The sequence below is a fragment of the Anomalospiza imberbis genome, chromosome 16, assembly GCF_031753505.1.
Source record: "Anomalospiza imberbis isolate Cuckoo-Finch-1a 21T00152 chromosome 16, ASM3175350v1, whole genome shotgun sequence".
NCBI lineage: Eukaryota > Metazoa > Chordata > Aves > Passeriformes > Viduidae > Anomalospiza > Anomalospiza imberbis.
The window spans coordinates 11,338,351-11,366,232 of NC_089696.1; the positions used below are offsets into that span (position 1 = coordinate 11,338,351).

Consider the following 27,882-nt stretch of genomic DNA (forward strand, 5'->3'; position numbering starts at 1 on the left):
TTATTCTAGATTTTCCAAGAATCACATTAATCAGACAATACAGTATTCCCTTTAAATCTGAATCATCGCTTACCATCATAAAGAAACAAGGCACGTCGTCATTAAAAGGAAGTGATTTGAGTACTTATTTTAGCCACTAATACTTCATCACTCCTGCTTTTCCCTATTCCTCTGAAGTAGCAGTACAGGGTTTTTTTCTCTTCTTTCAGTACCACTCTGGGGTTTTTCCATTATTTCACTTTTTTTTTCCCCCTTTTCAGAGTTTTATGACCTTTCTGCTTCAGCTCCCTACTTTTAATCCTCTTTCTATCTTCAGATCTTCCTGTCTGCTCCCTGGGCAAGCTGGGGATCTGACAGCAGTAACATTTCTCTGCCAACTGCTGCCTTGGAAGAGAACTGTGCTGGGAACCACCTGAACTCATCTCACCAAGGAAAAGATGAGATAAAAATTGGTAAAGCAAAGACTTTTTTTCTTTCCCTCTTTCCTTTTCCCACAGGCCAAGAGAAAGTGAGAGAAGGGGAAAAAACCAGGAGTCATTTGGCTGCTTTTCCTCCATCAGGAGCATAAACCTGGTCATGCTCAGCCTGGTTTTGTTCAAACGAGCAAGGAGCTGATCTGGGCTATCAAAGTCACCCAGCTCACAGGGGAAACCCTTCACCTCCTCAGGTGCAGCAGCTGGGGGCTGCAGTTTGAGCTGGCATCAGCTGCTGTTGCCTGTGGCCATGCCATCTGCATGGTGAAAAAAGCCTCTCCCAGCTAGGACGGCCTTCCAATAAAATAATAATTTGATCCCTCTGGAGACTGGAGAGCATCAAGGACCATTTGTTTTTAGAATCAAATAACAAAGCTGGGAAACTGGAAGACCTGCTCAGCTTGTGGCACACTGTGCCAGCAGTGGGGACCCCAGCAGAGGGGGCACAGGTTGGCAGTGCTGCCAAGGGGAGCCAGGACCTCGGTTCAGCCCTTGGAATCCTGCTGCACTGCTGCAGGGCTGCAGGGCTGCTCTGCTGCAGGGCTGCACTGCTGCAGGGCTGCTCTGCTGCAGGGCTGCAGGGCTGCTCTGCTGCAGGGCTGCTCTGCAAGCACCAGGAAGAGCAGGATGCAGTGAGCAGCCCTGCCCTGCACACTGATTCCTGCCATCATTGCTCTCTTCATTAACTCCCCCCGACTGGCAGCACGAGGCACAGCTTTGTACAGCTGTGCTCTCCTGCTGCAAACAGCCCCTCAATAAATAAAAATGACAGCTCCAGGTATCACATGGTACATCGAGTTCCACCTGTCCTACAGGAGATTCACATGCCACCAGGCAGTTCAGATGCCACTTCATTTACCCACACTTCTGTCATGTAAGGCTTTTATTTTGGGTGGGGCAAAACACACATCCACAGCACTCTTTTGTTTATTTCCAATTATATTAATCTCTTGTATCTATAAGATTTACGTATCCTCCCACAGATTATTCATGCCTGTAGCCCTGCAAAAGCATGTAGACTGAAATACTTCACCCACTCAATATGCTGGAGAGCTTGCAGTGGGTTTCCAGAACCTGGATTTTTGTCTCCCTTCCCCAGCTAGTATATTACTCCTTGGATTCATTTAAATCCAGTTATTTCTTTTGCAGTCTTACTGGGTTGAAAAAAGGTCTGAGGTTTAAGAGGATGAAGCTGTTTTTCTATAACTAATAATGGTTCAAGATGGTCCAGGAACATTTGGGGCTAGAATGGTGACTATGGCTATGTTTGCTTGGCAGATCAGCATCTTATAACTACCCCTGTTAAGTCCACAAAATTCAAATTGTCTGTTGCTGAAATAATCCCTCACAGCCTATTGCTGCACATACAACCCATAGACTCTGTATGACAAGACCAAATGACAGAGCTGGTTTTCTATTTCAGGGTAATTTGGTACAGGTTAAGTGAAACTCTAGAATCAAATTTGTTCAAATATTAGTTCAAATATAATTTCATATTCTCCCATGTAACAAGGCAAAAATCCATACAGATAACAGTGGAATAACAAGCAAAACCCTACAGGTTGTTCCTTTACTTTCCAAACCTGAAATGCAATACCTGGAGATCCACCATTTACCAGAGCACACATCCCAGAGAGGGCTGAGCGGATGGTTCAAAGCTAACTGTCAATCTATTTGCAGTTCAAAACAGTGGTGAACTGCTCCAGCTGTTTTCCAGATCAAAAATATTATTGTCATTTTGCTATCACTGCATGCCGAGGGTTATGTAACAAAAATGCACATGTCCCTCTGCCTGGAATGCAATTAATTTCCTCCCTTCCCACTATGAGTGGTAAGTAACAATTCAGACAGTCTGGATGCTTCAGTTTTGAGCACAGGCAGGGATGCAACCCAGGATTAATTCCGCGTGGTAACCCACTATTTGTAACATGCCAGTCTTCTGGAGCTCTTACAGCCAGGGTATATTCTGCAGTTTGAAACAAAACAGAGATTATCTTCCTGTTTGTACATGGCCTCTTTACTGACTGTGCAGTACCCTGAGAGCTTTGCTGCAGTTCTTTAGTTTAACCATAGACTTTGCTTTATGCTGGAATTTTAAGTCTTCTAATAAGTGTGCTAACTGGATGAAGGGAGTGCTAACAATCTGAAATCAGCCACTATACTTGCTGTACACTTTGGTATGCAAAAATCAGTCGTTGTACACTATTAACTTTAAAATAGTGGCAAAATCCCATCTTAATCTAGAAATATCCAAACATTCTGCAGGTGGTTAAACTCAGACTCTGCAATGCTTAACCACTCCATGGAATTTGCTTATATAAAGAGAACAACTGGAAGTCCTTTGCCTAGAACAGCACACTCAAGAAGCAAAACTCATTTTCTCAACACAATCTTTTTTGCAATGTGCCTTTCATCTCTGTAAGTGCAGCTAAGCCTGTGATATTTATATGACAACCAGAAGATCTTCAGGACAGGAGCTGGCCTTTCTATAAAATGTTTGTACCATACTTAACTTCTCTCTGCTGTTGCTGTAATAGAAACACAATGGGGTGATCAACTGTCCTCCAGGGTGTCAACTGAGATGAAAGATTAACTTAGTACTTAACTGCAGCCATTTCCTTTAATGTGTTATTGCTTGGTACAGCTTGCTCTGGGTTGCTGCTTTACAGCTTGCTTCTGTAGGCAGCACCTGCAGTGGTTTTACTGTTCTTACCTGGTTAAATAGGCCAGAGCCCGCTCAGATCCCGATGGCTTTTTGGGCTCCACCTTTTTAATGGGGATTCCAGCTTCCCTCATCAGCTGTCTCTCCTTCTTCTTGCGCTCTTTTTTTAATTTTCTTTCCAGTTTCCTCTTTTCCTCTGGAGTAAGTTTTTCCTCTTCCTCTGCAATAAGCTCTTCCTCTTCTTTTGTAGCCTGAAATAATTAACATTTAAATGAAGTGTTTATCATTCTATAGGAAAGTGAACAAAATATGCATAAATGTAATTAAAGGGCACAGGTAATATTTAAAACCAGAAGGTTCAGGTTTCATGTTTTTACTGTTCACTGTACTTCCATTACCTCTATGCCCAACTCCCAGAACTGTAAATGCTGCACTCAGGGAGATCTGTCAAACTGCCCTCTACAGATGTTGATACTGCTCTGAGAACTACAGGAACCTGAGCACCTTCCACCTATGTATTAAAAATCATTTCTAACACTTCCTGCGCTGTTTGTTCTCCCACACTCAAACCTGAGCAGGGCATGTGAACAGCAGAGGCCATTTCACAGCGGATGGAGGGTTTGGATGATTTTTCAGCACACACACATTTCAGTGGGAGCAGCAGGGTTTTCTGAAGGTCCTCAGTTTGTGTTTGTTGTGTAACCACACACTTCCCTGGACTGAGAAAACCACTGTCTGCCATGCAGAGGCTTCATCTTGGTTTTGCTAAGGGCAAAGATGTGACAACTTCCTCCTTCATCCGAGACCTCTTGGAGATCCTTTAGTAATCTTGAGGAAACATTTGCACAATCTTCAATACACACAAATATGTATCTCACAAAGGTTGACATTCCTTTACTTTTGCAGACAGAACAGTTAATTATTCACATCTAAAACCATATTACCATAAATATATGCATCAGTAGATCCCAAATGAAAAGAAGTTTTTCACATACAGGTGAAGAGCTTTAAATAGTTTATCTGACTATAAACACTGTGTTTATCCTGGAAAATCCAGTGTGAGATTATGTTGTGTATAAATAAAATGCTGCTCCATAGCAAGATGAGATTCATTCCAGGCATTCCCAGATGTCTGAGGGAGGTACTCGCCAGATATGGTCCTTTGCTAGAGCCTGGGACACCCATGGAGGCCAACTGGGTGAGAAAGAAATGCTCTTCCTCCTCTCCCAGCTCGCCCCTCACCTGTTCAAGGAATCTGTAACTAGAACCTGAATGCACGAGAAGATCAACTGCTTTATGGCAAGATTGGTTAAAACCACTTTATAAGTTCATAAATCCTCGGTGTTACATTAATTTGTGTCAGGCAAACACAAATCCAGACACAGGGCTAAATAAGGTTATTCTTGCTGACATTCAACCAAAGAATGTTAAACAAGGCAATACCTGAACACAGTCTTATTTGCCAAAGACACCTGTTGGGGTTTAAACATTTGTTCAGTGTCAATTCACCTATCATCTAAGCTGACTCTGACTCATCTTTTCAACTTGGTGTTTTCACAGACCAAAGAAAGGTTAAGAAAGCAGAAATTAGAACTAATGGAAGTAGGACACTGAAGTGGAGTTGCTTTTTCTTGTTTAAAATGCTTTTTAAGTACTTTTATGGAATAGCCAGCATTTATTGCAAACACATGCAAAAACGCAACATATGTTGCATTAGTATAGAAGACATTTTATAGTTCATGCTGAGAACAAAATAATATTTAGGGTGAAGGTAGAATTGAATTGTTACACAGGAAACAACGTTTTCATTTGAAAAGCCACCCTTGGTACTTACTAAAATAACAATCCAGCCACACAAAGCCCTAGAAAACACTGAGGGTGGTCATTTATAAAGTGTTTGTAAAAGATTACTACAGCAGCTGTCCAACAGACGACACACTACAGTTAATCTTCTTTTAAAAATAATGTAATGAATTTGTTTACTTTTCTGTGAGCCATGAAGCTTTCAAATAAAGTGACTGTGGCACATCATTAGAGCCAGTCTGATAAAGAAGCCTCTGCTTCTTCATACTTACAGTAAATGCATATCTTGGTTACTTCCCTTCCGTCCCCCCCCCCACATTCCTCACATTATCAAAAAGCTTTTTATCCTTCTCCCTGACCGCTCCATTACAAACAAAACAAGTTGCTCCCTCTCTGTAGGTCCCAACATAAATACCAAGCCCTAACAAGGTTTGTTTCCAGCATGGATGGGCCCTGGGCTGTCTGACACAAGAGCATTGTTCTCCTGCAGGGCTGTCCCGGCAGGAAAGAGTCGGGATTTCCAGCTGGAGGTACCTTCTGCTGGCCCACAGCATCATCCAGGGAAAACTGGAGACATCAGCTTCTGCCTGGCACTCCCAGCACGGGTACTGACAGAGTCCTCACAACAGCTCAAACAACTTCTCTAGTTCCAAATATACTTTTATCCATCCATGTCAACTTGCTTAATAATTTAGTAGGATGTGCCACAGTCTGTCCTAGACTGGTTTTTGATTTGGGAACCTCAGGTTTTATCTGCTACAGAAAACACCTATGTTTGGTGGTATAGTCCCTACTGAAGCTGAGGGTGATTTTATCAGTGAGGGTAATTTTATCACAATTTATATTAAAAAAATCCCTTCCCCCAAACCTGGGACTTGAAAGAAAACAAAACCAAATCTTCCACTGGAATTTTAATCCTAGCTGTATTTATTACTTACTAATCTATTGATGCACCTCTCCTTTCCTTAAATCAACAGCCTGAGTTTTTAATTTTGTTTTTCCCAAACCATTAGTGCGACTGTTTGTCTGGAAGATGTTTGTGACCCATTTGGATTAAGAGTTTTCGTGTTATGTCATTATTTAAACTAAAAAAAAAAAAACCCAACCAACAGGACTTCATTGTTTTGAGGTCATAAATATTCCAGGTTGTCTCCTTCTATATTTATAAAGTGACATCACAATTTGTAGCGCTACAATTTAGCCTTAACTACAACATTGTAAAGTCCCTATTTGAGCATGTGAGACACTTGTTTATTGACATGATAAATTTAAACCACATGCACACAGGAAAACAGCACTTGCTTATTTGCAAAGCCTGCTGAGAGCTACCACACCACCTTGGGCTGTGGGCTCATTAGATCTCAACCTAAACAAGGTCAGGCCAGGTCAGCACACTTGAATGAATGACATTCAGAGGAGAGCCAGTGTTTTCTCATGATTAAGGAGGTGGGAGTCTTCCACTTGTAAACTTTCCAGAAGGCCTGAAAAGGTGCTAAAAGGGATATTGCCACTGGATGCCATTTTTTGAGTGAAAGGCAGACCCCCAAATCTTTCACACTTATGCTCATAAAAGCCCATGTCAACTTTGCACAGGCACGGAGATATGAGCAAGCAAATTCCCAAAGTTTGTGCCATACCATGTCCATCTGCAGGCAAAGTCTGTGGGTGCCTTTCATCAATGCCAGTCTCCAACTTTCTGAACTGTGTGTAAATATAGCAATATGCTCTAAATAGTCCAAGACATCTGACTCAAAATAGCTGGAGGCTTCAGCTGTAACACTTTTAGATACCAGTTAAAGCTTTCCACCACTCCTTGTAATCTGGAAATATTGCACAAATTTGAAACATTTTAGAAATGATCCTTAGAAGTGAGCCTACGGTCATAAATGGGGAGCCAGCTCACACAGACAGGAAGTGTTTAATACTAAAAAGCAGCCCTGCTAAGCAATACAGAACAGAGAAATAGAACTAGAACTGCAAAAGAAACCAGCAAAAAGATGTACAGGTTCTCTTGAAGACACCTGACCCTTCTTTTTTGCTTCAATGAGAGCAGCAGAACCAAACAGGTGTCATTTTTGAGGGCAGTTTTTGTATCTGCATAAAAGATTTTACTGCCTAGGGATGGATTATGAACTCCAATAGCTGAGCAAGCAGCACCAAGAAGGGAATAACAGCACTAATAACTGTAAAGTAATTGTGTTGTGCTTCCATAGAGCACTAAGTGCATTTTAAAATTTGTTTCCAGTCCTTGATGGCCTCACACTTAAGTAGAACTGAAGACATCTCCTAAAGACTTCTGTTCCTCCTCCTCACTCCAAAATTCCCACATTTGCTTCCCTGGTTGTCCATTGCCAGCACAGAATAATGTTGACAGGGTCAGAAACTCTGAGGAATTGCCACAGTGAACAGAATACTCATCTATGAAATTTTGCCTTTGGGATTCGTCTCTGTAGGTCAGAACTTCCTGCCTGATCAGGGTTTTTGGCTTTGCTGCCAAACCTATAGAAGGAACCACAAACCAAGCCACAACACCAAATTCACTATTTATTAGAACTAGTGAATCCAGCTCCTCCAAAACCAGTATCCTTTTATCCTTTTCTCCCAGCACAGCACCAGAAGTCTGTACAGCAGCAAAGCAAGCAGCAGCAGAAATTCAAAGGAATAAATAACAGTGACAAAGGTATAAAATGAGCACCAAATTTTTGAACTCCGGAGAGTTCGAAATGGAGGGGAAATGGATTATATGGCTTATTTCAAAGTAGGAGCATTGTATCACCTTGTTTGTTCATGAAGCTCATGTTATTTCATAACTTTTAACATAAAGAAATGTCAAAAGGGGCTTTGTTCACTGACCAAGAGCTACTGACACGTCACGTAATGGCTTCTGCTTAGGAGCAGCCTTTTGCCCCCCAAATGCCTCGTGGACGATATCAGCATGCAAAACGTCCTGTTTCTGCCTCACACAATACACATGAAGCCAGATAAATAACTGGCCATCTGCCAGCCTAAAAACAAAACCCGGAATCCATAAACACAGATCAAAACCCACAGAGAAGAAAGGCTGGCAGACCCTTAGACAAAAGGTTCATAAAAGAAAGATTGACAAATTATTTACTATCCAAGGCTGGCCAAAGAGTTGTGCTACAACTACAGCTAGAGAATTTGCATAAAACAGTTCAAGGCCATACTGAACTTAACTAATTATTTTCTGTCATTTAGCATCCCATGAAAAGAAGAAGTGTGACCAGAGAGGGCATATGAAATTTCATTATCATGCAGAAAGCAACTTTTAAATGAAAAGCAATATGTAGAAGCACTCTTTATACAATGTCTGTAGCACTTACAGAAGAAGACCTTTTACAAGTTATATACTGCTCAAAGAAAAATACAAAATTTTTAATAAGAGCTAGGTGTTTGTAGAATCTCAACCCCTCACAACAAAAACACTGGCAATAATTTATATTAAGTTGATTAGGAAAGCTTTCTGTAGATTCAACCCAGGCAGAAAAGCCTCAAACAAGTTCTGCAGGAAACCAGATTTAAGTAAGAACAGCCTTTTTATCTTACTGTCCCAGGAAAGGATTCTTTTTGTGGTCATGTAAATGTTGGGATTTTGTTTTGTTGTTGTTGTTTTTTTTTTTTTTTAAGCCTCCTTGTGTATACAGCTATAGTATCTCAGGAATACAAGTGATCAGGTAGCATCCTAAACTTGCAGCTGTAATTTAGAATAGATGTACCTTGATGAGCTTGAAACCTGGTTTAATTTACAACTGTGTGATCTTTGCATGTCTCACATTTACAGCCAATTCTGAAGAACACATAAGTGTTATCATTAGCAACTGCTGAATAAGAAGAAATTGAACAATTTACTAAATTACATGAAAGCATTTACAGGCACACAGAATACACAACTTAAGGAATGCAGCTTGTTGAATTCCACTTTATAGACTGTTACTCCTATAAAGTACATACTCCTGCGCTGTGGCAGATTAAGTTCTAAGGCATAAATTAGGATCGTATTGTAGTTCTCATTTTTCTCCACCAGTATCACAGCCCTGAGTACAACAGAAATACTTGATACACCACCACAACTGCAGACTCGGGGAATGCAGTTTTGCTTCATTTGCAACTACAGTACGGCCAGGAATTTTTCACATATTGGCTGAAGGATTCTGCTTACTCCCATACCCTTAATTAAACCGTGTTAAGCAATCAGGAGAACACGGAACTGAAAAAAAAAAAAAAAAAAAAAAAAAAAAAAAAAAAAAAAAAAAAAAAAAAGGACACCCCCCCTCGGAAATCATTTGTATCCACATCCCTGTGGCTTACACACAGCCCTTTTACCCTTTTAACAACCCCTCCCCAGAAACTCAGAGGAATTTTAATAGAAGGAGCACAAGACTGCCGCAGCACTCGGCGCTTGCTTTGCCACCAAAGTCGCCCCCTTTAGTGGTGCTGACAATTTCTTCTGAGGCTTAAAAAGGCTTTGGGCTGTGAGAGGAGGTAGAAGCGGAGCAGAGGCTGTTTTGAAATCCTTGCTGGAGAATTAGAAAAAAAAATAAATAAACCAACCCCAAACCACGAGCTCGATCTCCTCCAATGAAAGAGGTACCACAGGGTGTAGGCAGGTTGCCAGGCGAGCTCGGCAGCGTGACCGCACTGCATTGAGTTTCTTTAATGAAAGCCAGGAAAGAACACATTACACAGTGTTTCTTCTGAGAGCCAGCGAGCCTCCAGTGATTGAAATCAATAAAAACAGTCGGCAAGGGGCCCAGTGGGGGAAGAGAGAAATCTCCACTACAGCATTCAGTTTGCTTTCCACTTTCTCCCTCCCCCTCTGAAGTTAAACTCCGAAGATCACCATGACAAGCTACTTCTCCTCCAGCGCTGGGAAGACGCTGGTGGGGATTTAAAGGAAGCGAGCGCTTTCCTTCGCCTCCCTGCCTTCGCTCTCCCCCCAGCGCGAAGGAAAAGAAAGGCTTGTTTGGAATTTGAATCTCGCCTGGAAAAACTTCATTGGACAAGTGCATCGTTCCGCATTTCAGGAAAGGGATGGATTTTACGGCCAGAGAATGCTAAAAGGTGAGAGGGGGAAGAAAAGCAGGAATCTGATCCAGCCGGAGCCCACGAGCGGGGTAGGATGTCCGAGCCGGCGGAGGGGACCCTTGGAGCTGCGGGAAGGACTGCGAGCAAGTGCCTGAGATCACCCACATCCTGAGGCACCTGGAACGCTGGGAACACGTGACGGACACGCCAACCCAGGTAAGCAGAACCTGCTTTTGACAATCCTCGGTCCCACGTCCGAAAGCCGAGACCCTTCTGCTGCAGCCTGCACAGTCTGCCCCACGTCCGCCCTCGTTAACCTCGGGCGACTTAACGCTAAGCTTGTCCCGTCTGAGAACCGTGTCAGGCCACTAATCCTCACTGAACTATAAACCGTGCACAAAAGCCCTTTGTTTACCCGTTTTGTGTTGAATTTGCGAGCTGACAAGGTAGGACAGGGCCATTGCGTAAGTGCAGCCCCCCCAGGAGCTCCCGCTCGGAGCAGGGAACACGGCTGACACCGCACGCTGGAGCTGCCTGCGATCTGAGAGAGCGCCAGTAATGGATTTCTAATATGGTCCATATTTATCTATTTTATTTATGTATTTTAATCACCATAGCAGCCACATACAGAACATACTTGCACCGAGTTCCATGTGCTGCTCTGCACCACGACTCGCAGCAGCGTGCATGCACGGGGGGCTAGGCTGATTGTTTTGTCAAAAAGAACTTGGCAATTAGTTGTTAACACAGCCAAGGGGGGTTTGTGGCACGTTGTTTAGGAACGACCAACACAGGTTTATGCAGCACCACGTGTGTATTTGCCGTTACCCTAATGCAAGCAGGCTTTATCCCCAATAAAAATGGGGAAAGCACAGATAACAGCTGTAGATTACAACAGTCTTCTCAAGTTTTTGGCCAACTTCAGGTGATTTACGTAGACCTCAGTGAGATACAGAGAGTGAAATCAAAGGCTGCCTTCTGCAAGGCAAGCAAAAATAATGATAGCTCCATCTCTTCTCCAGCAGAGGCAGGAATTCACTGGGACAGATCATAAATAGGTGCCTGTGGAGCAAGAGCAACAGTGCTTGTCCCCCTGCCGCTGGTCATCCTGAGATGTTGACAGCAACACACATGCTCACTGCTGGAGAGGGACTGGATGCCTCCACTTCCACTTCAATGTTTCAGAACCTCTTTATCCCCAGCCTGTAAGGTACAAAGTCTGAAGGTAGAGAGAAGAGACTTCCCGGCATCCCCAGCTCAGTACCAGCAGACAGAAAGCAGGAATTTAGTACAGCAAGTGCAGATGTGCATCTGCAGGTGCAGTTTCCTTGGAAAACACACACTTTTAAAGGGTCATTTTGTTATTTGCATGTCACACAGAAATGGATGACTCACCCACTTAAAGAATGACCTGGAGAACACCCCCATGAGCAAAAGCAAACGCCATAAGTTAAAGCATGAACTGTTCAAATAAAGCTACGAAAATAGCTGAGGCAGTACTTAAATAGTAAGAAGTTTCTAGACTAATTTATTAATCCAGTTTTGAACTTTTCACACAAAGCGATCACAAAATTATAGTTGAAGGTGTAATTAAAGTAGAGTCATTTACAACAAAAAGCAAAGTTATGATTCATAATAGAATAGGGTCCTACATGAAGTTCTGGGCATACCTACAGACCCACAATTCATTTTGCAGTCAGTTTTCTGTTTTGCCTCTCCTGCACAGATCCTTTGCAGAAGTGACAACACCTTCATAGCTCAGGAATCACAGCAATCATTCCCACACCAATCAACAAGTCTGCTTTGCACTGCTCTTGGAGCTAAATTTATCCTTATGCAGAGGAACTCATTAAAGTCTTTATTTAACATTTCAGACAAGGAAAGCTTAGGTGGGACTTACACAACACATATCACTTGTACTGACATTCTCAAGCTCAAGTGATATTCCTCCCCATTAGTCCCTCAGCAAAAATAGAAATATTACCTTTAAAGTGTGGGATATTTTTATTCATAGTGATGGATTTTTCAGAAGCCAAGTGGCACAAATGACCACTGTTACTGGAATGTGTTCTTTTTAAGCACACAACATAGAAAGAAATGTATTTTCTTTATCAGAGGTTGTGATCAAATACAGATATTCTAGCAGTCGTACCAGGGTTTTTCAGTCATGTCAGTGTTATTAATGTCATAATATAATGCTTTCAGTCATGTCAATGTTATTAAAGCTGATTCTGTGCACAGTGACCTATCATTCAGACTCTTCTCTGGAAGAAGTGAAGAATCCGATGTTGCTTTGCTGAGTTGGGTACAAAAGAAAAGAACTAATAGGAACCAATTTCTCATGTTTCTAGCAGTCTTGGAGGTCCTATATCATCGGGAGTGCTTTGTCCTCAACAATGAAACACATCATCATAATCAAGAGTTCCTAATAGTTCATGCCAGTTGTCCTTACAGCAACGCTTGCTGGTAAAAGAGCTGTTTGAAAACAGTCCACAAGGTTTAGAAACAGTTAGAAAAGTAGATGCAAGTATTTTAAAGATGGGAGGACAAACACTCTGTTTTAATATCTCCCATTCAAGTTTTTATGAAGGAAAAGATCTGGAATTATAAAAAACAAGTTGTATGACCATTCAAAAATGCTGAAATTCAGCATTAAAGGTGCAAACATGAGAATCTCTTGAACACCTGGATAGCCTGTGTTCAGTGTAACAATATTCATGCCTGCACTGGGGGAAAAAGAGTGTTGCCATCCCTTTCAAATGAACATGATCTGACACTTCTTGAATATGGTAAAGCTTCAAGGTGTCTCCTTTCCTATTTATACCAGTGGTTCATGTTCACAGTGCTGGATTCACTCAGATGAGTATATTTAGTTTGCTCAGTGTCAAATTGACAGCTTCTCTGTAATGTACCCATTCTGACTTAAAAATGGAACATAATTAACATACAGCTGGAGAAGGTACATTTTTGCCATTTATGGGAAAGATTAGTGAAGCTGAAGATTAAATATTAAGTAGAAAATAAATGGTTATTGATCCATAGGAAAGTGGTTTTCCCTACAATTCAAACGGGAATACTTGTATTTGACCTAGGAAGACATTTTTTGTTAAAAACAACAAGGTTAACAAAACCCATAAAAAACTTCATACCTCCTTACCAACAAGTTGTCACTGTCTTCAGCTGCAGAGTTAAAATGATGTATAGCTACAGGGAATGAATGTCCTGGGACATATGCACTAGTCTCAAACCCTCCATATTCTCCTAGACCTAACAGAACTTTTTTCCCTGAATTTCTTATTAAAAACCAGCACCATTTTTAGTCAGTTATACCAAGATCTTCTTCAAAACCAAGCTAAACATTCCAGAATGTGTTTCATCCATACCTACATTTATACACACTCAGCTGCACACTCACACGCAGGCAGGAACACACAATTTTCAATTTGTGATGAACAAGACCCAAGAGAAGACACTCAAGTAAATGGAGTGGGCAGGATTCATTTCTTTAGCAGAATGTGATCATTTCATGATTCAGTCACCCTAAAATAGACACCCACAGCAGCACTTGGAACACGAGCAGCCTCTCAACTGTCCTGCACCTTCATCCCCAGCATTAAGGGTATCAACATCCTCAGCTTATCTCTTGCCTCTTGGTTTGCTTTAAAATCAGATAAATGTTTTGGGAGACAGAGACCTGGACCCTCAGTTTGGATGTGAAAAGAGAGACACCTTTAAACAAAATAAGGAAGAAATGTGATGGGCATTACTGATTTTTGCATTTGACTTCCTGCCTAGTGATAACCAGAGGCGGATGACTGAGATTGTGACAATTAATTTGTGTGAAATGATCTTTTTTCTAAATATATATAATTTCCACTAAGAGACCTCTGAACACCTGTATGCAGAATTTGAAAGTGTTTAAAGAAACAAGTACTATAAAGCTGTACTATAAAACTGTATTTCAGGCACAGTTCAGTTGCCACTGAACATGCTGTTTTAAGAAGTTCTTCCTCAAGGAGAATGGTAAAAGAGGAATGTTTTTAAGAGCTGGCATGGATTACACAATCTAACTTTCCTTCAGGCCTGCATGCTGCTCTTCAAATCCCCATGAGCAAGAGCAAGTGGTACTTAACATGACTGGTAGGGAGAAAGAATTTGAATTTGTTTTTTAAGTTTAAAATGGTCTCCTGAAAGTTCCTTAAGAAAATTCCATCCATAATTTCCAAAGTCTTTGGAAATAAAGTGCAACCCATTCCAAAATTTTATTTATTTAGCGATGCTCTACGTGCTTTCTGTTCTTGTGAGCTCTCTGGTAACTATAGATCTATGATAATAACTTTTAGGCTCTCCAAATTTATCACACAGCTGGAAATACTGAAATGACATCTGGTTTTTATAGCATCAGGTGTGCCTTCATTATGCATTTGTGAGGCAGAGCAGAAAATTGAAAAACAATTATGATTTAAGAAGCTAAATTAAAACCTGTTGACTGTTTAGTAAAAATGCTCCATAAAACCTGTTTGTATTCCAGCAGACCACACTGAAAAGTATCATTGTAAAAGCAGCACAAATCAAGGTGTTGGTGGTGTTTGCTTGGAATTAAGGCATCTAGAAAATTATCCTAAAATAAAATTGTATTAATTTGTATTTCAATAATAAGTAGCTTAAGCGTATTTATAAAATAAGTACTAGAATTTACATGGACAGAATTTACAACTCATGATAATTTTAAGGCCAGGCTTTACCTGCTGAACATACATTTTACATTTTTGATAAACCAAGTATAAATACAACAGGAAACAACAGCTGCCCACGTAATTTTAAAGTTAAGTACAAAAGAGAGTGGAAAACTACAGATGGAATAATATGTGAAATACAAGAAAGCTTGGACTCAGCAGCGGGAGGATTAAGTTTATCACATACCTGTTCTGTTATCATGTAATATTGCAGGGATCAAAAGAAAGTTTTAAGATAGGAACAACAAGGAACTTCTTCATGGCACACAGGGCAGCACAGGACTGGAGATGGTTATTAGAGAATGCAGCTGGTCAAAGGTAAATGTTTGAGTTGTTACTGAACCAAGAGTCAACATTTCCATAGTGCATAGGGATAATGGCTACAGTGGGATTAGACTGCAGAGCTTTGAAAGTGAAGTAGTTAATGCCTGGCAGAAAAAAAAAGGAGAGCAAAGGAAGGGAGAGAGTAACAGCAAATGGAAGGTCCATCTCAAGGGAAATCAATGATCTTCAAAACAAAATTTAAAAAAATTAAGTAGTCTGGAAAAAAGCCAAGATGTCAGAATTCATTGTTGAAAGCCAAGAGAAAAGCTTTGTATTTCTTTTTGTAATTGCAAACAATACAATATACTTTGAAACAGAAAAATTAAACTACAATCAAAATGATTCTCTTAATGAGAAACATTCCATTATTGTGAATGTGAAATGAGCAAGCAGATATGATACTTCTCTGTTGAAGACTGAAGTAAAAGTCAATATGTTTCCTAAAACATGTTAAGTAAAATTGCAGTCTCTTTGTGAACAAGTTTCACAAAGAAATTTCCTCATTTTTCTTTTCTTTTTTAAAACCTTCTTTAAAAAATAATACTTTCCCTTGCAATACTGGGAGCTAAAATTGTACTGGAAGGTCATAAGGTGGAAAATGGAGATAAGATCTCCTGCCAGGGATGCAGGAAGCATGGTTACTGAAATGTGAAGTCAAGGACAACAGGGAACTCTGGAAAACTTAGGGAAGCCAGGAAAATCAGAACCTGTTTTTCTATTAAGATAGCAAAGACAAAACATTGTACTTCCTGCACAGATTCTTCCAGATTCACTGAGTGAACTCTTCAGTTATTTAAGGCTTTCCTAAAATCTCTCACTGAACCTTAAAAACTTTTGACTCCAAAAGTTCCCAAGCAGGTTTGAAGTACTGGGTTATCTCCCACTGTACCTGACCAACCAAGCATCCAGGAACAAAAAGTGGTGCAAATTCATGACAGATTCCAGCTTTCAAGTTACAGAAAGTTGTCACAGCCACGTTTTTATCATTTAAGTACTTGATGACTTAAGTCTGCCATACTCTATGAACAATAGGAATAGAAAATCTGGAATAAATACATGAAATGCATGAAACAGGGCCAGTAGCAAGGCCAGGAGAGATTGAGGTTGTGCAGAATGATCACAGACCTGGGCCCCACAGCTTCCACACAATGTAAAGCTGAGCTTAGCCACCAGAGGAATTCTGCAGGAGACAAACAGTGAGCAAAGCTCCGAGTAGTAGGTAATAAAAGTTTGCATGACATTTTTCGGCTCCTAGCTTGTAGTTATTTTAGGGCATCTGAGAGTTTAGAAAGGTACCATCCTGTGGTTTAACTACTGGAATTAACATAATTAACAGATCTGGTTTGTGCTTTCTAATGTTTAGGTGCATGATTCAATTCTAGTTGCTGTCAGGGTTTCTAAATTTCAAGTGTTTTTAAGCATCAGCAGAACATTCTATTACTGCATTGCTGGGCTAGGTTTGGCCAAGGGTGAGATGTTGTGGTTAGCAATATCTGATGACTGATCTGAGATGCAATTTCATAATTACTTCAAGGATTTCTGCTGCTCATAAAAGGCAGTGGGAATTATTCGAACAACCGGAAAAGGAACAACAGTGATATATACTGAGAATTCAAACAGCACACAAAATGGAGAGAAATGCATAAACTCTGCATACAGGAGGCCCTCACTGGCAAAATACATAGAATGTTCTTAAGTTGACAGTTTTATAACTCTAAATGGTTTCGCAAATGAAATCCAAACAAAAGAGCAGAGATGTACTCTAAATCACTCAGCAATTGCTAGTTAGAAAAACCAGCAACCACTAACTCCTGCAAACAAAAACAGTTGCCTTAGGAAAGCTTAATGAATGGGAAAGATGTCAGAGTTTTTGTTGTTCTTCTTTTAGCTTTATTTTTTTATATTCCTGAATCTGTACACATAATGATTCAGTTCACCCTGACAAATACTGTATAACCGACTATCAATCACAGCAACTTTTTATATGTTGAGAGCAGTCAGATACCAAGTGATAAAGTGAGTTCAGGCAGAGGGCATATGTTAAGCAGCTGTGAGTCCTTTACTCTGTCTGTAACCTAAAAGCTTAATGTCATTACACAGAGCTCTGATTTCTTCCTTGCCTGCCTTACACTAGAATACTCACATTATATGGAATAGAGATTATTAACTTAATGGAAGAAATACAGCCACATAGTGACTGCAGTGGAACAAACAATGTGCTTATAAATTAGATGGAGCATATTCTGCTTACAGTGAAAGATTACACAACCAAATGCTGCTCTTTAGGCTCTAAAGAAAGCTTTACACTTATGAATAAAAATCTCAGGTAATAGTTTTAGCACCAATTTAAACCTACATAAGTCAGTACTGCTGCCAAAAGACACACTCTCCATCTCCCACTTCTTCCTTGGCACAAGTGTTTGCACAGTTTTGTATACCCATTTGGGTGAAAATTACCTCTCTGTCCCCTCACAAAGGTTACTTTATTACCAAATCACTTTGTTAATTTGATTCACTGTGAACATTTCTGCCAGCAAAAGGAGGAGGTGATAGAAAGGTGGAAGCAAGTGGAGGTGCAGCTTGTGGGATCCCATTTTTTGCACCCTCTGGCTGAAGACACCATTCCTTAAAATAAACATAAAAGTGTAAAATACGTAATGTTGCTATGTGTATCCTACCTTTTACATATTGGGGTGATGAACTGCAGCTTGTCAACTCTCAAATTACCACAGATCATTTGATATATGTTGCTCTTTAGTAGCATCATGCATTGCTGTTTTGGGCTTTCAATTATTTTCCTCTAATTTCAGAAAGATGGCAGAGGTCTAGTACAGGCAGAAAGCATAATTTCTGCTTCCAATGGCCTGAACTCAGGTGTTTCATATTATCAAAAAAATATAATTTTGATTTATTGCAGAGGCAAGCAAGTAAAGTTTTAAATAGCAACAGACAACCAGTATAGCAATTAATAAATGTCTTACAGTGTACAGGACTCACATTTCCACAGTGCTGAGGGTATTTGTATAAAAGGGAAGTTCCCCTCTGTTCTCCATCCTCTCAGGTGAGCTGCTGGTTCAGTTAGTTTCTCCTCTGGCTGATGTTCTCTGGCTGCTGGAGCTGTGACTCCCTGACCTGCAGTGTTTGACTGTCCAGCACAGATGCTGGGTACTTGCCCATCAGAAACTCTGAGGCACAGCCAGGGAACAAACAGGCAGCTCTCACTGGAGCCGTCGGGGTTTTGCAGCCATTTCAAGGTACAACTCAAGTGAGAGGATGCTGGTTTGCTTCCTGCAGTGTCAAATGGGCAGGAAAATCCCCTTCACTCACTGCCCACACGCCAATGCTCAATAAACATATCAGAAAAAAGTCTTCTGTGGCAAAAATTCATGGATTTCCTTGCTCATTTTGGAGTGGGTAATGGTAGCAGTCAATTACTGAACTGCTCCAGCAGTTTAATAGATGATGACTGCATTCAAAATGAAATTTCACTTGTATCATTTAGCTAATTAAACAAATAAATGCTGCCATCTAATAATAACTCATACCCAGAACTTCATTAAGATACCTAATATAATAAAGAAAACAGGTTATCTTCATATACTGTACAAATAAAAACATATTGCAAGATGTGGTCAAGGCAGTTCAAGAACAGCAAGTCTTGTCATCCTCTGTCCTTCCCTGTGCTTTTCCTTTTGGACTTGCATCACAACATTCAGTTCAGCAATGACTCAAAGAAAGTGGCCTGTTAGGAATTAAGCTCTAGCAACCTTTTAAAAAGCCTCACAATTCTGTAAACAGAACATCCAATAATCACCCAAGTCTGTAAGCTCACAGCAGGCACACTCTGTGATAGGAGACACTACCAGCAGAACAGAACAGAGCAGTTGTAAGAATCAACTGAGATTTTAAAATCTTACTGCCAAAACTTTAATTTGGTCTATTTAAAACTCTTCATCATAGGTAGCATGCAAAAATGTCTTTGACGTGCCTATGTGTCTCGGAGTCCACTCCTGTTATTAGCTAATTGGTAGAAAATCTTACCCTAACAGTGTGAAAAAGGAGTTCACAGCTTCTACTTCCAGAGCAGAAAGAAGAATGGTAGCTAATAGCAGGGATTCAAACACTGCCAGGATCTTAAAGCAGAGCCATTCAGTTAGACGTTAATCAGACATCTTAATTGAGAATTTCCACCTGGGAACTGTGTTTATTTAGTGTCAGGACAGACTGTTCTGCTTTCTGAACCCACACACATAGAAACGTGTTTATCTCAAATTCAAACTAATGTTTATCCCAAATTCAAACTAATGTTCAACTATCAAGTCATGTTTCTGCCAAATATATGTGTACATGTATATATATATGTGTGTGTGTGTGTGTGTGTGTGTGTACTTCAGCCAATCAGTGTATCTACAGATGAAGTAAGGACTTAAATTTGACCTTCCACAGTTTAGTTGTTTCATGAAGAACTAAAAAAATAAAATTAAACATTTGTCTGACTTATTTTCATGGAAAGGGTCTTTTGTTTTGACCACAGTACTTAGGGTCATCAGTGCAGAAGTAATGACACAGAGAATTGTTCAGGTACAAAATGTCTAATTCTTCAAACATTTGGTTAATTTGTTTTCTAAACCTAAAGCAATATTTGATCAGTTGAACAAATACTTGAAATGCATTTGGCTAGTTAGCTATTTAGAAAGAGAACAAATTTATTTAAAAGGGTTTCTTTTACCCTTTGGTCACCATAGAAAAAAAGTTAGATTGAGCTCACAGGATTTTAGGATTTTTAATTTTTTTTTTAACCTGGTCTCAGATTAGACCTCCTAAGAGATTATTGCTGTCAGGACACCAGTGATAATGGGAAATGTTTTAGGATTAGGAGTACTTTAACAGGAAAAGACATACATGCTGTAAGAACTGATATGGCAAAACACTCTTCCTCTACCGCTTAAGTAAGCAGAGCTGGTTTAGGATGTCTATCATTTAGGTAAAAGGAACACACATTTGACAGTAGGAGCACATGTATGAAAATCTCATCAATAGTTCTGACTAACTACAAAAGACTGAAGAAGTGAAAGACTAAAAAGACTACAAAAGTCTAAAGAAGTGAAAAGTGCAGTCATATCAAGGTTTGTTTTCAGTTTAAAACTGGCACATGATCAAAAGACTTGAGACACAGTTGTTGCTTGAAAATGGGTAATTAGCCTGAAACACCTCCTCAGCTGTTCAGTCAATAAATTTACTAGAAATAAAAGGAGAAAAGTATCTAATACAGCTCCTGTTACAAGCAACTGTCAAGAGGTTTTTAGGCATTTTTATCTATTAAAAGAGTAGATCTACTGCCAAACTGCCTGTATATCTTTCCTTTTTAAATAAAAAACTACTTTAAATCCACATTGGGAGGTGTCAGAAACATAACCCATATAACAGAGCACGCAGACCTCTAAAGGCTTCTGAAATCCTTCATCCCTAGGAAAAGCCTTGTATCTTTCATTACTTTCCTTTTAGCGTCTTAGATTAAGGTTTGTATTTGGATTTCAGTCAAATTAGGTTTAATGTTCCTGGTACTGTCACAATTTCAAGTATTTATAATTTTCCTAATCCTGTCCCGAAACTTTTAGAATGTCTGTCTTCCTTGCAGTTACGTGGCTGCAGCAGGACACCAACTGCAGGTTCTCTGAAATTCTTCTGAAGTTACACTGAGGGAGATGCCATTTGTGAATTCTGCTTTAGCATGTGTTCAGTATATAAAGTTATTTAAGTGCTGCACAATAAATAACACAGCAACACAAGCTTTCAACACATTTTGAAGTAAAGTCATAAAAACAGTCTTGTTTTGGCCAAAGTGCAAAAATTTATTCGCAACAAATGTTGCAAATAGGAAGCCACAAAGTCCACTACAAAGACAGACAATTCCATAGCATTTTTGTGGCTCTTTCTCCAGAGTGATAATCAGAATTTTAGAAACTGGGCCATATAATACCTGACCTGCTGGGTTATCAGTGTCTTTTGTAGCCGTGTCCCCATGGCACGTGCTCAGCTGTAGATGACAACCAGCAGCATGAGGGATAAGCCACAGCAGCACTTCTGGGCCTTCATTAACACAGAACCCAGGGTACAAAGGGCTCCACAGCAAGTGGAGAGGAAAATGGATTTATGGTATCAGTACAGGCAATACATTTTAAAGAGCTGGAGTGACTCCACAGTAATTAAGAACTTCTTGGGCTAATCTTTCACTGAGTATCTGGCTTGTGGTGACTCCCAGGCAGGGATCTTGCAGAAGTGAATAATTAGAACCTATTACAATAAGATTAAGATGTCTTTGCCTGAACAAGCATTAGATACAGCATCATCCTTCAGGAAGAATGATGGGTGAAGGTGGTAGCTGCACTCCATCAGTTCTTCTGGAAACTCTTAGGTGGAGGCATGTCTGACAAAGCTGCAAAATTCTTTCAGTGCTCATGGGGACGCTCTGGGCTACACACATGTGTGGCCACTTGCTTCTGCAGTTGGTTGGTTATTTCAGGACCACATAGAGCAGGGCAGGTACCACTTTGGGTGGGAAGATCTCCAGGGTTAGGGACAGAAACACTGCTCCTGGCACACGATGGAGCACTGTGCTTGCCCGTGTCTGTCACTACAAGCAGTAGTGGTTGGTTTTGGAGCACTGGGTGTCACCAAGTGCCTGGTTTGATGCCAGAGTTTTGTATGATGCTTGGATCATTTGAGGAGCTTCTAGTGTAAGATGCCAGCTGGATCACTGGCTTAAGCTTTGCATTTTGGCCAGCTGAAGAAAGTGACCTTCAGTCACATTCCCTTCTCCTCAGCTTTTGAGTGAGGTGAATTGAGGAGGGGGAAGAACTGGGAATACATGGAAAGCTCGTAATGGTAATTCGGTTTGGAATGCTCACACAGCTCACACGGCTGACACGAAATCCCTCACAACTGTGAGTAATTAAGAACTGTAACTCAACAAATAAAAAGTGTTTGTAGGCAAAACCACAACTGGATCCTCCCTTCCAGCAAAACTGTCTGGTAAGGTCTGGACTTCCATATTTTCTCATGTTATTTTCTGAAGGCATCTCAGTTCAAATGGTTTCCTGATCAAAGATAACATGGTACCAGAAAGAAACTAGTCTCTCCAGAGCTGCCAACTCACTGCACCTTCAGCACTGAATCACAACAGAACCTTTAAACTGGAATGTTTCTGAAATGCCAAGTCTAATGCAGATACCAACACTAAACTTACTGTGCTGTGCCCAAAAACTGCAAGAAATCAAACAAAAGAATTCATAAGCTCCACAAAGATCTGTGAAGGGTACTTTACGCTGGGAACAGTATTATCAAATTCGGTTCCAGTCTGGAAGTTCAGAAAATAAAGGAGGCATTAGCATTTTTTTACTTTAAGAAACAAGGGGGAAACAAAAATCTTTTAATAAACTCTTTTTCTAAGCATCAGATTCATTATACCAAGTCATCACAAACCTGTATATTTCTGGTTACTGAAAGACTTGTGGGTTAATACAGGGGGAAAAAAATCACTAGTCAGACTTCATCCATACTGTTCTTACAATGTGGATGGCACATTGTAATAATTCTAATTTCTTCATTTGGAATGGTATCTCTCATATAGTTTGTTCCTTCTGCTCTGATTTACCCCCATATAAAAACCCCCAAATCATAAAAATACATTAGTATTTTAGCCTTTTTGGATTTGCTGTATTTTTGTTACTTTATCAGGCCTTAAATCCTAGGAATGCTTTTCTGTGACTGAAAGAAGAAAATACCCTCTAATGTACCCATGCAAAAGGAACAGTTAGGATTCAATCCTTTTAGCTGCAAAATCAAATGCCCCCAGTGGAACACAAAAAGGAATCAACATCAGACATACATTTCAAACACATTACACAAGTGATTAAAGAAAAAAGGGAAGAAATCTAAAATAAACCTACTTGCTTAACAGCCTGTGCACAACCCCTTGAGATTCTGGAGTGGCATAAATATGTTTCAGACTGTTCCACTAATATGATGTTTTAATGGTGTGAGAATGATAAACAAAATTTCTTAGAGATAGATAATAAATGATAAAAGTCTGCTATACAATTTAAAGGCCCAAATAAACAAATATGCATTGATCTTTTTCTGCCAAGAGTGGACATCTCACCAAACCTGGTGATGGATGCAAGAGAGTCGAAAATGTTATCACTTGTTCTGGACAGTGAAGCAAAACCACAGAAATCAGCAGGAGAAGCAGCCAAGTTTAGCCACCACATTTGGCTACATATATTTATATCCTGTAAATACACAGGCAGCATCTAAACAAGGATACAACTGTCATTCTTTTGTAAGAAAATGATTAGTTGTACTGTGCTAATAAGATGCTCTGAAGTAGCGAAGAATCAGAATCGATTTTCATGAAGTAATACTAGAATGTGATTCCACACTTCAGTAATAATATTTTCTGCTGTAAATGTGCAGCAAAGATGTGTGCAGCCAAGGGATGGTAAATACAGATCCAGGGAATTATGCAGCATCTGGTCCAAGCCAGTTACCAGTGAGGGCAGGGGAGGAGGACACGGGAGGACACGTTCTGAGCTACGATGGCTTACGCTGATAAGGGAACTGGCTGGAAGTACTCCTTGGATGAGCTCATTTCATACTGTGAACATGATGCTATCACAGAAGTGCTTAAAATGAAAGCCAACACAGAGATTCCCGTTATTTTGCTTGATTCAGAAAAAAAAAAAATCATTTATACTGAAACCTTTGTCTTCATTCTTATCACAAAGTGTGAGTTACACAATATGTCATCACAGGAATAGCATGTCTCAAGAAAAAACTCTTGATTTCATTTAATTTAAAATGAGACAGAACTGGGTCAATTTGATATACCATCATGACTGCTTTGTTTATCAACAAAGACCATGTACTATTGCCCATAACTCATTTTTAAGAGTATATTATCTAGCAGTTTTATAATCAAGATTGTTTTTACTACTGGAAATTATATAAGCTTGGACAAGGATAACATTCAACATTATCAACTGGAAGGCACCAGAGTTATGATTTCTAGGCACAAGTCGTAATTGGATTGGAAGGCAAAGTTCAAGAAAACAGTAATACTCTTGTGTATTAACAGAAGGCCTGTTCTGCTCTGTAGTGCACTACCCAAGGCCATTTCCTTCCTTAATATTAAAATTCTAATCAGCCTTCATTTCATCTGCAAAAATTTATGACCTAGTCGATGTTCTGTGTATAGATTTAGAAACAAACAGACCTGGAATATAAGACCCAGCATGTTATAAATTCTCAACTCAACTATAAAAATCTGTACAAGCACAGGGGGAGAATGTTTAAAACACCGTGAGTTCCCCACTGTGCCACACACTGAATTATTGCTATGAACCCTGCAAATGTCTTAGTCTCTAAACACAGCTGTATTAATTCCAGATTTGATATTAAGATCCTAGATATCAAACCCTGAGGAAACTGGACCCACTGTAGAAGATATAAAAATGGAGAACTATAACCACAAGAAGAAATTCTTCACAGATTTGCCTTCAGCAGTGCTTTCCAAACTGTGGGGCACTCGCTGCAAGCAATGTGCCTGTTTATTCTAAGTGGCTTGTAAGAGCTGCCAGAAAACCTGAGCATGTTCTTCTAAGCACTGCTGCTGTTCAAGTCGGTGCCTTTGGCAAGATCTGTGTTTGAGCACTTCCAGAATACTGGAAAGTAAGCTGCTGCTTCTAAACAGAGAAAATAGTTAGCTCACTAAAACCCTTAGCTGTTGGGGTTTTTTTTGCTCCTAAGGAGACACCTCTGACTTGAGTATCATATCTCAAAATTAAGCCAAGAGCAAAGACAAGGAAAAGGAAGTCTGGAAAACAGAACAAAAGAATGTTTACTCTGCAAGGTAAATCAGGGAAATGGCTTGAAGGGCAGAATTACAAATCTAAATGCTTGAGTCTCCAAACAAAACATTAAAACATCAAGCTGACTCTTCAAAGAGCAGCAACAAACCCTGAAGATCACAAGTGTCAGGGTACGTGTCGTCTTCATGCCTCGACATAGCTCCAGAGTAGGTATTTATGTCAAAACAAATGGGTGGGCCACTGAGAACTGTGACGTGGCAAATCAACCACACCACTTCCTCCTGGTTGCAAAATCCCATTCTTCTTGTCTGTCTCAACAACACGTTCAGCCCACCCCCAGCTTCTCCCTGCTTGAGTATCACACCACTCACCATCCTCTCCTCAAACTGCCTTCCGCAATCCTTTCCCTCTGGTGGAAGGTGCACACCTTCAAATCAGTAACCTCTGTTACTGACAACAGACTGGAAGGCAGCTCTGTGTCCCAGCAGCAGGTTAGCTGAGAGATAACCACGTGCCATCAGGCAGGTACCAGCACTAGAGGCAGTGCGGGCATCCCAATGTCTGGAGGTGGTCACGTTCACACGGCTGCCGGCAGGAAAGTGCCCATGCTCAACTCGCCGAGCGAGCCAGGGGCAAACACATCCCCTCCTGGGAGCTGCCTGGCCACACAGGACATCCAGCTGTCAGCAGGTGCTCTTTAGCCATCAGCTCTGCAGCTCTGACAGAGATTTGTGTGAAATGTCAGCTCTGTGTGTGTGTGAATATAAATAAAGTCAGGTCAGCCTGTAAGGCTGTGACATTGCATAGTCTAATATGGGATGGGTTAAATCTTAGGGTGCATAAATAATTTTCAATGACCATGTCAAAAAAAGAATGGATGGGGAAGTGCAAGAAACTGCTCCAGCTGGTCATGGAACCACTGCTAAGGAATTCAGCCAAGTCCCCGGACCATAGCACTGCCTCCAGACACCAACACCAGCTTTTAAATCCAGAATGGCTCCACTGCCTTACACTAAACTCAGAACCGGTTTGTTGCAATACCCTGGGAGGGAGAGGAAATAGGCGGAGGAAAAGAAACCTCACTCAGTCCGCGCAGGTTGGCAAGAAGTAGAATTGCCCAAAATCCATCAAGTAAAACTGCATGTTAATTGTAAGGTAATTTTCAGTATTTGAATACAATTTCCTCTGTGCTTTTCCACTCCACAAGACACATCTGACAATTAGAAGTAACTCTGCGGGTGCCCTCACACAGATCACCTGCACCTTACCAACACACAGGTGTTGATTTGCCACACTTAGCATCCTGCAGATGCTGTTCCAGCAGGTGCTGCTGGGGCTACTTCTATTTCAGACTGCACAAGCAGTTCACTGACTGGCCAACAGCTCTAAACTACATTTGGGAAAGCATCCCAGTTCTCAAACTTTGTTTAGTCTCTCTGAGCATCTATGAATAATTAAATAAGAAAATTTACAAAATACCACTACAAACAAGCAGTTGTACAAAGTGGAAGTTAATTAGATTATGACATTTATAAACTTAATCATAAAAAAATTCTACAAATTAAAGCCTGTAAATGAATCTTCATTTATATAAGAAGCAGTAAGAAAAATCTCATAGGACATATTAGCAATTGAGACTGACCTTCAGTGACTGCATGCACAAGCAAACCCTCTTGGGTGATTTTTCACTTTTGCTGTGTCTCAATCTCTTCACTAAAAGGATGCGTTTGCAAATGCTGGGGAATATTTGGGGTTTTTTTCTATTTAACAGACTACAGCCATGGCAAAGACTGTTTCTCTTTTTTTTTTTTTTAATTTTACACATCTAAAGCACACAGTCAAGTATCTTTAGAAAGGACGTGGCACTGCTTTTATTCTGCCTGCTTACTCTAGATGAGTTACTTTAAAAACATACTTTACAAAACAACAAAAAACCAATAAGGACATAAATTTCAACAGAAGACAAAATGCCAAAAATAACAAGGAGTTACAGGGAGCTGACACACACTGTACGTGTCAACCTAGAACTGAAAAGTTTAGTCTTATATTAAAATGGACTAAATTAAGATTTCTCTAACGCAACAAGTTACAAGGAAAGACACTAACTCTGACATTAATATTTACTGTTGTGGAGAGCAGACATACAGTAGTCAAGGCAGCATCTGCCACTTGGAAACCAGCTGAGTGACTTCAAACCTGGCACTTGTGCAAATCTGTGTGTACTATAATCTAACATAAAAATATTAATTGAGAAGCATATAAAGTTAGGCTTGTCAGCCTTAATATTTTCTGGTGATTTGAATGGGGCCAGAGAATAAGATAAGTATCTTTACAAATCCAGTTGGCTTTACTTCAAATGCAAAAGTTTCTAAGCTGCACAAGAACAGGATCTCTGTAAAATCAAATTTTGGAGGCAAAGCCAACCCAGTTCTGCTCATCATCTTGTACTCTGAATCCTGTCTGCAGCCACAGTTTTTCGTGAGCTCACTGTACTTCCCTGAAATACTGTACAACATACAATTATTTCTGTAAGAATTTGGGTGGTTTTTTTTTTGCATCAGAGCTACATTCATCTCAGGGACAACCTCTAATTATTGTATTTAAAACAAATTTTGATTTTTTTTAAGTTTACACTAATGAATTATTTTCATTAGCACAGATAAGTTAAAGATTACTGGAGCTTTTGTTGCAGCTTTTAGGGAGTTTTTTAATCAAGCTGGTCAATATTCCCCATTTACCAGTGCAGATCAGCTTAATTCATTTAGCAGCTAAAACTTGGAGTGAACAACGGTATTTTCACAACAAATACATCAAGTTAAATTAAGCAAGGGCAGTTGTGGTTCATCTGCATCATATGGCTCCAGATTTCAAATCTAAGCTAAGGAAATAGAGGTTATGACATCCTGCAGCTGCGACAAGTCATGTTCATAAAGCAACATTAAATCAAGACCACTTGGCCAGTTGAGGAA

At 40.1% G+C, this 27,882-nt stretch overlaps 2 protein-coding genes and 1 long non-coding RNA gene across 5 annotated transcripts in view; 1 reads left to right on the forward strand and 2 right to left on the reverse strand.

Annotated features, from left to right (window-relative positions):
- C16H7orf50 (chromosome 16 C7orf50 homolog) overlaps positions 1–27,882 on the reverse strand; it is a 124,512-nt gene that overhangs the window by 21,442 nt on the left and 75,188 nt on the right. Inside the window, exons 1-2 of one of the 3 annotated variants that reach the window (XM_068207052.1) lie at positions 14,908–15,130; positions 3,187–3,386 (exon numbers count right to left, since the gene is read on the reverse strand). In XM_068207052.1, coding sequence (XP_068063153.1) covers positions 3,187–3,386; positions 14,908–14,922 — 215 coding nt within the window. In that variant the 5' untranslated portion in view covers positions 14,923–15,130. Of the gene's footprint in view, positions 1–3,186; positions 3,387–9,510; positions 9,646–14,907; positions 15,131–27,882 lie in introns of those variants that run through there. The other 2 variants (XM_068207051.1, XM_068207050.1) reach the window with 2 other exon arrangements.
- The window catches only part of GPR146 (G protein-coupled receptor 146), a 44,824-nt gene continuing 26,997 nt past the window's right edge, over positions 10,056–27,882 (forward strand). The window contains exon 1 of the mRNA XM_068207042.1: positions 10,056–10,200. The gene's annotated coding sequence lies outside the window, so the exon portion shown is untranslated. The remainder of the gene's footprint in view (positions 10,201–27,882) is intronic.
- Positions 10,788–12,471, reverse strand: LOC137483739 (uncharacterized). Its single transcript, XR_011004630.1, has 2 exons — positions 11,969–12,471; positions 10,788–11,203 (listed from the first exon to the last, which is right to left on the reverse strand). It is a non-coding gene; the product is annotated as an uncharacterized lncRNA (long non-coding RNA).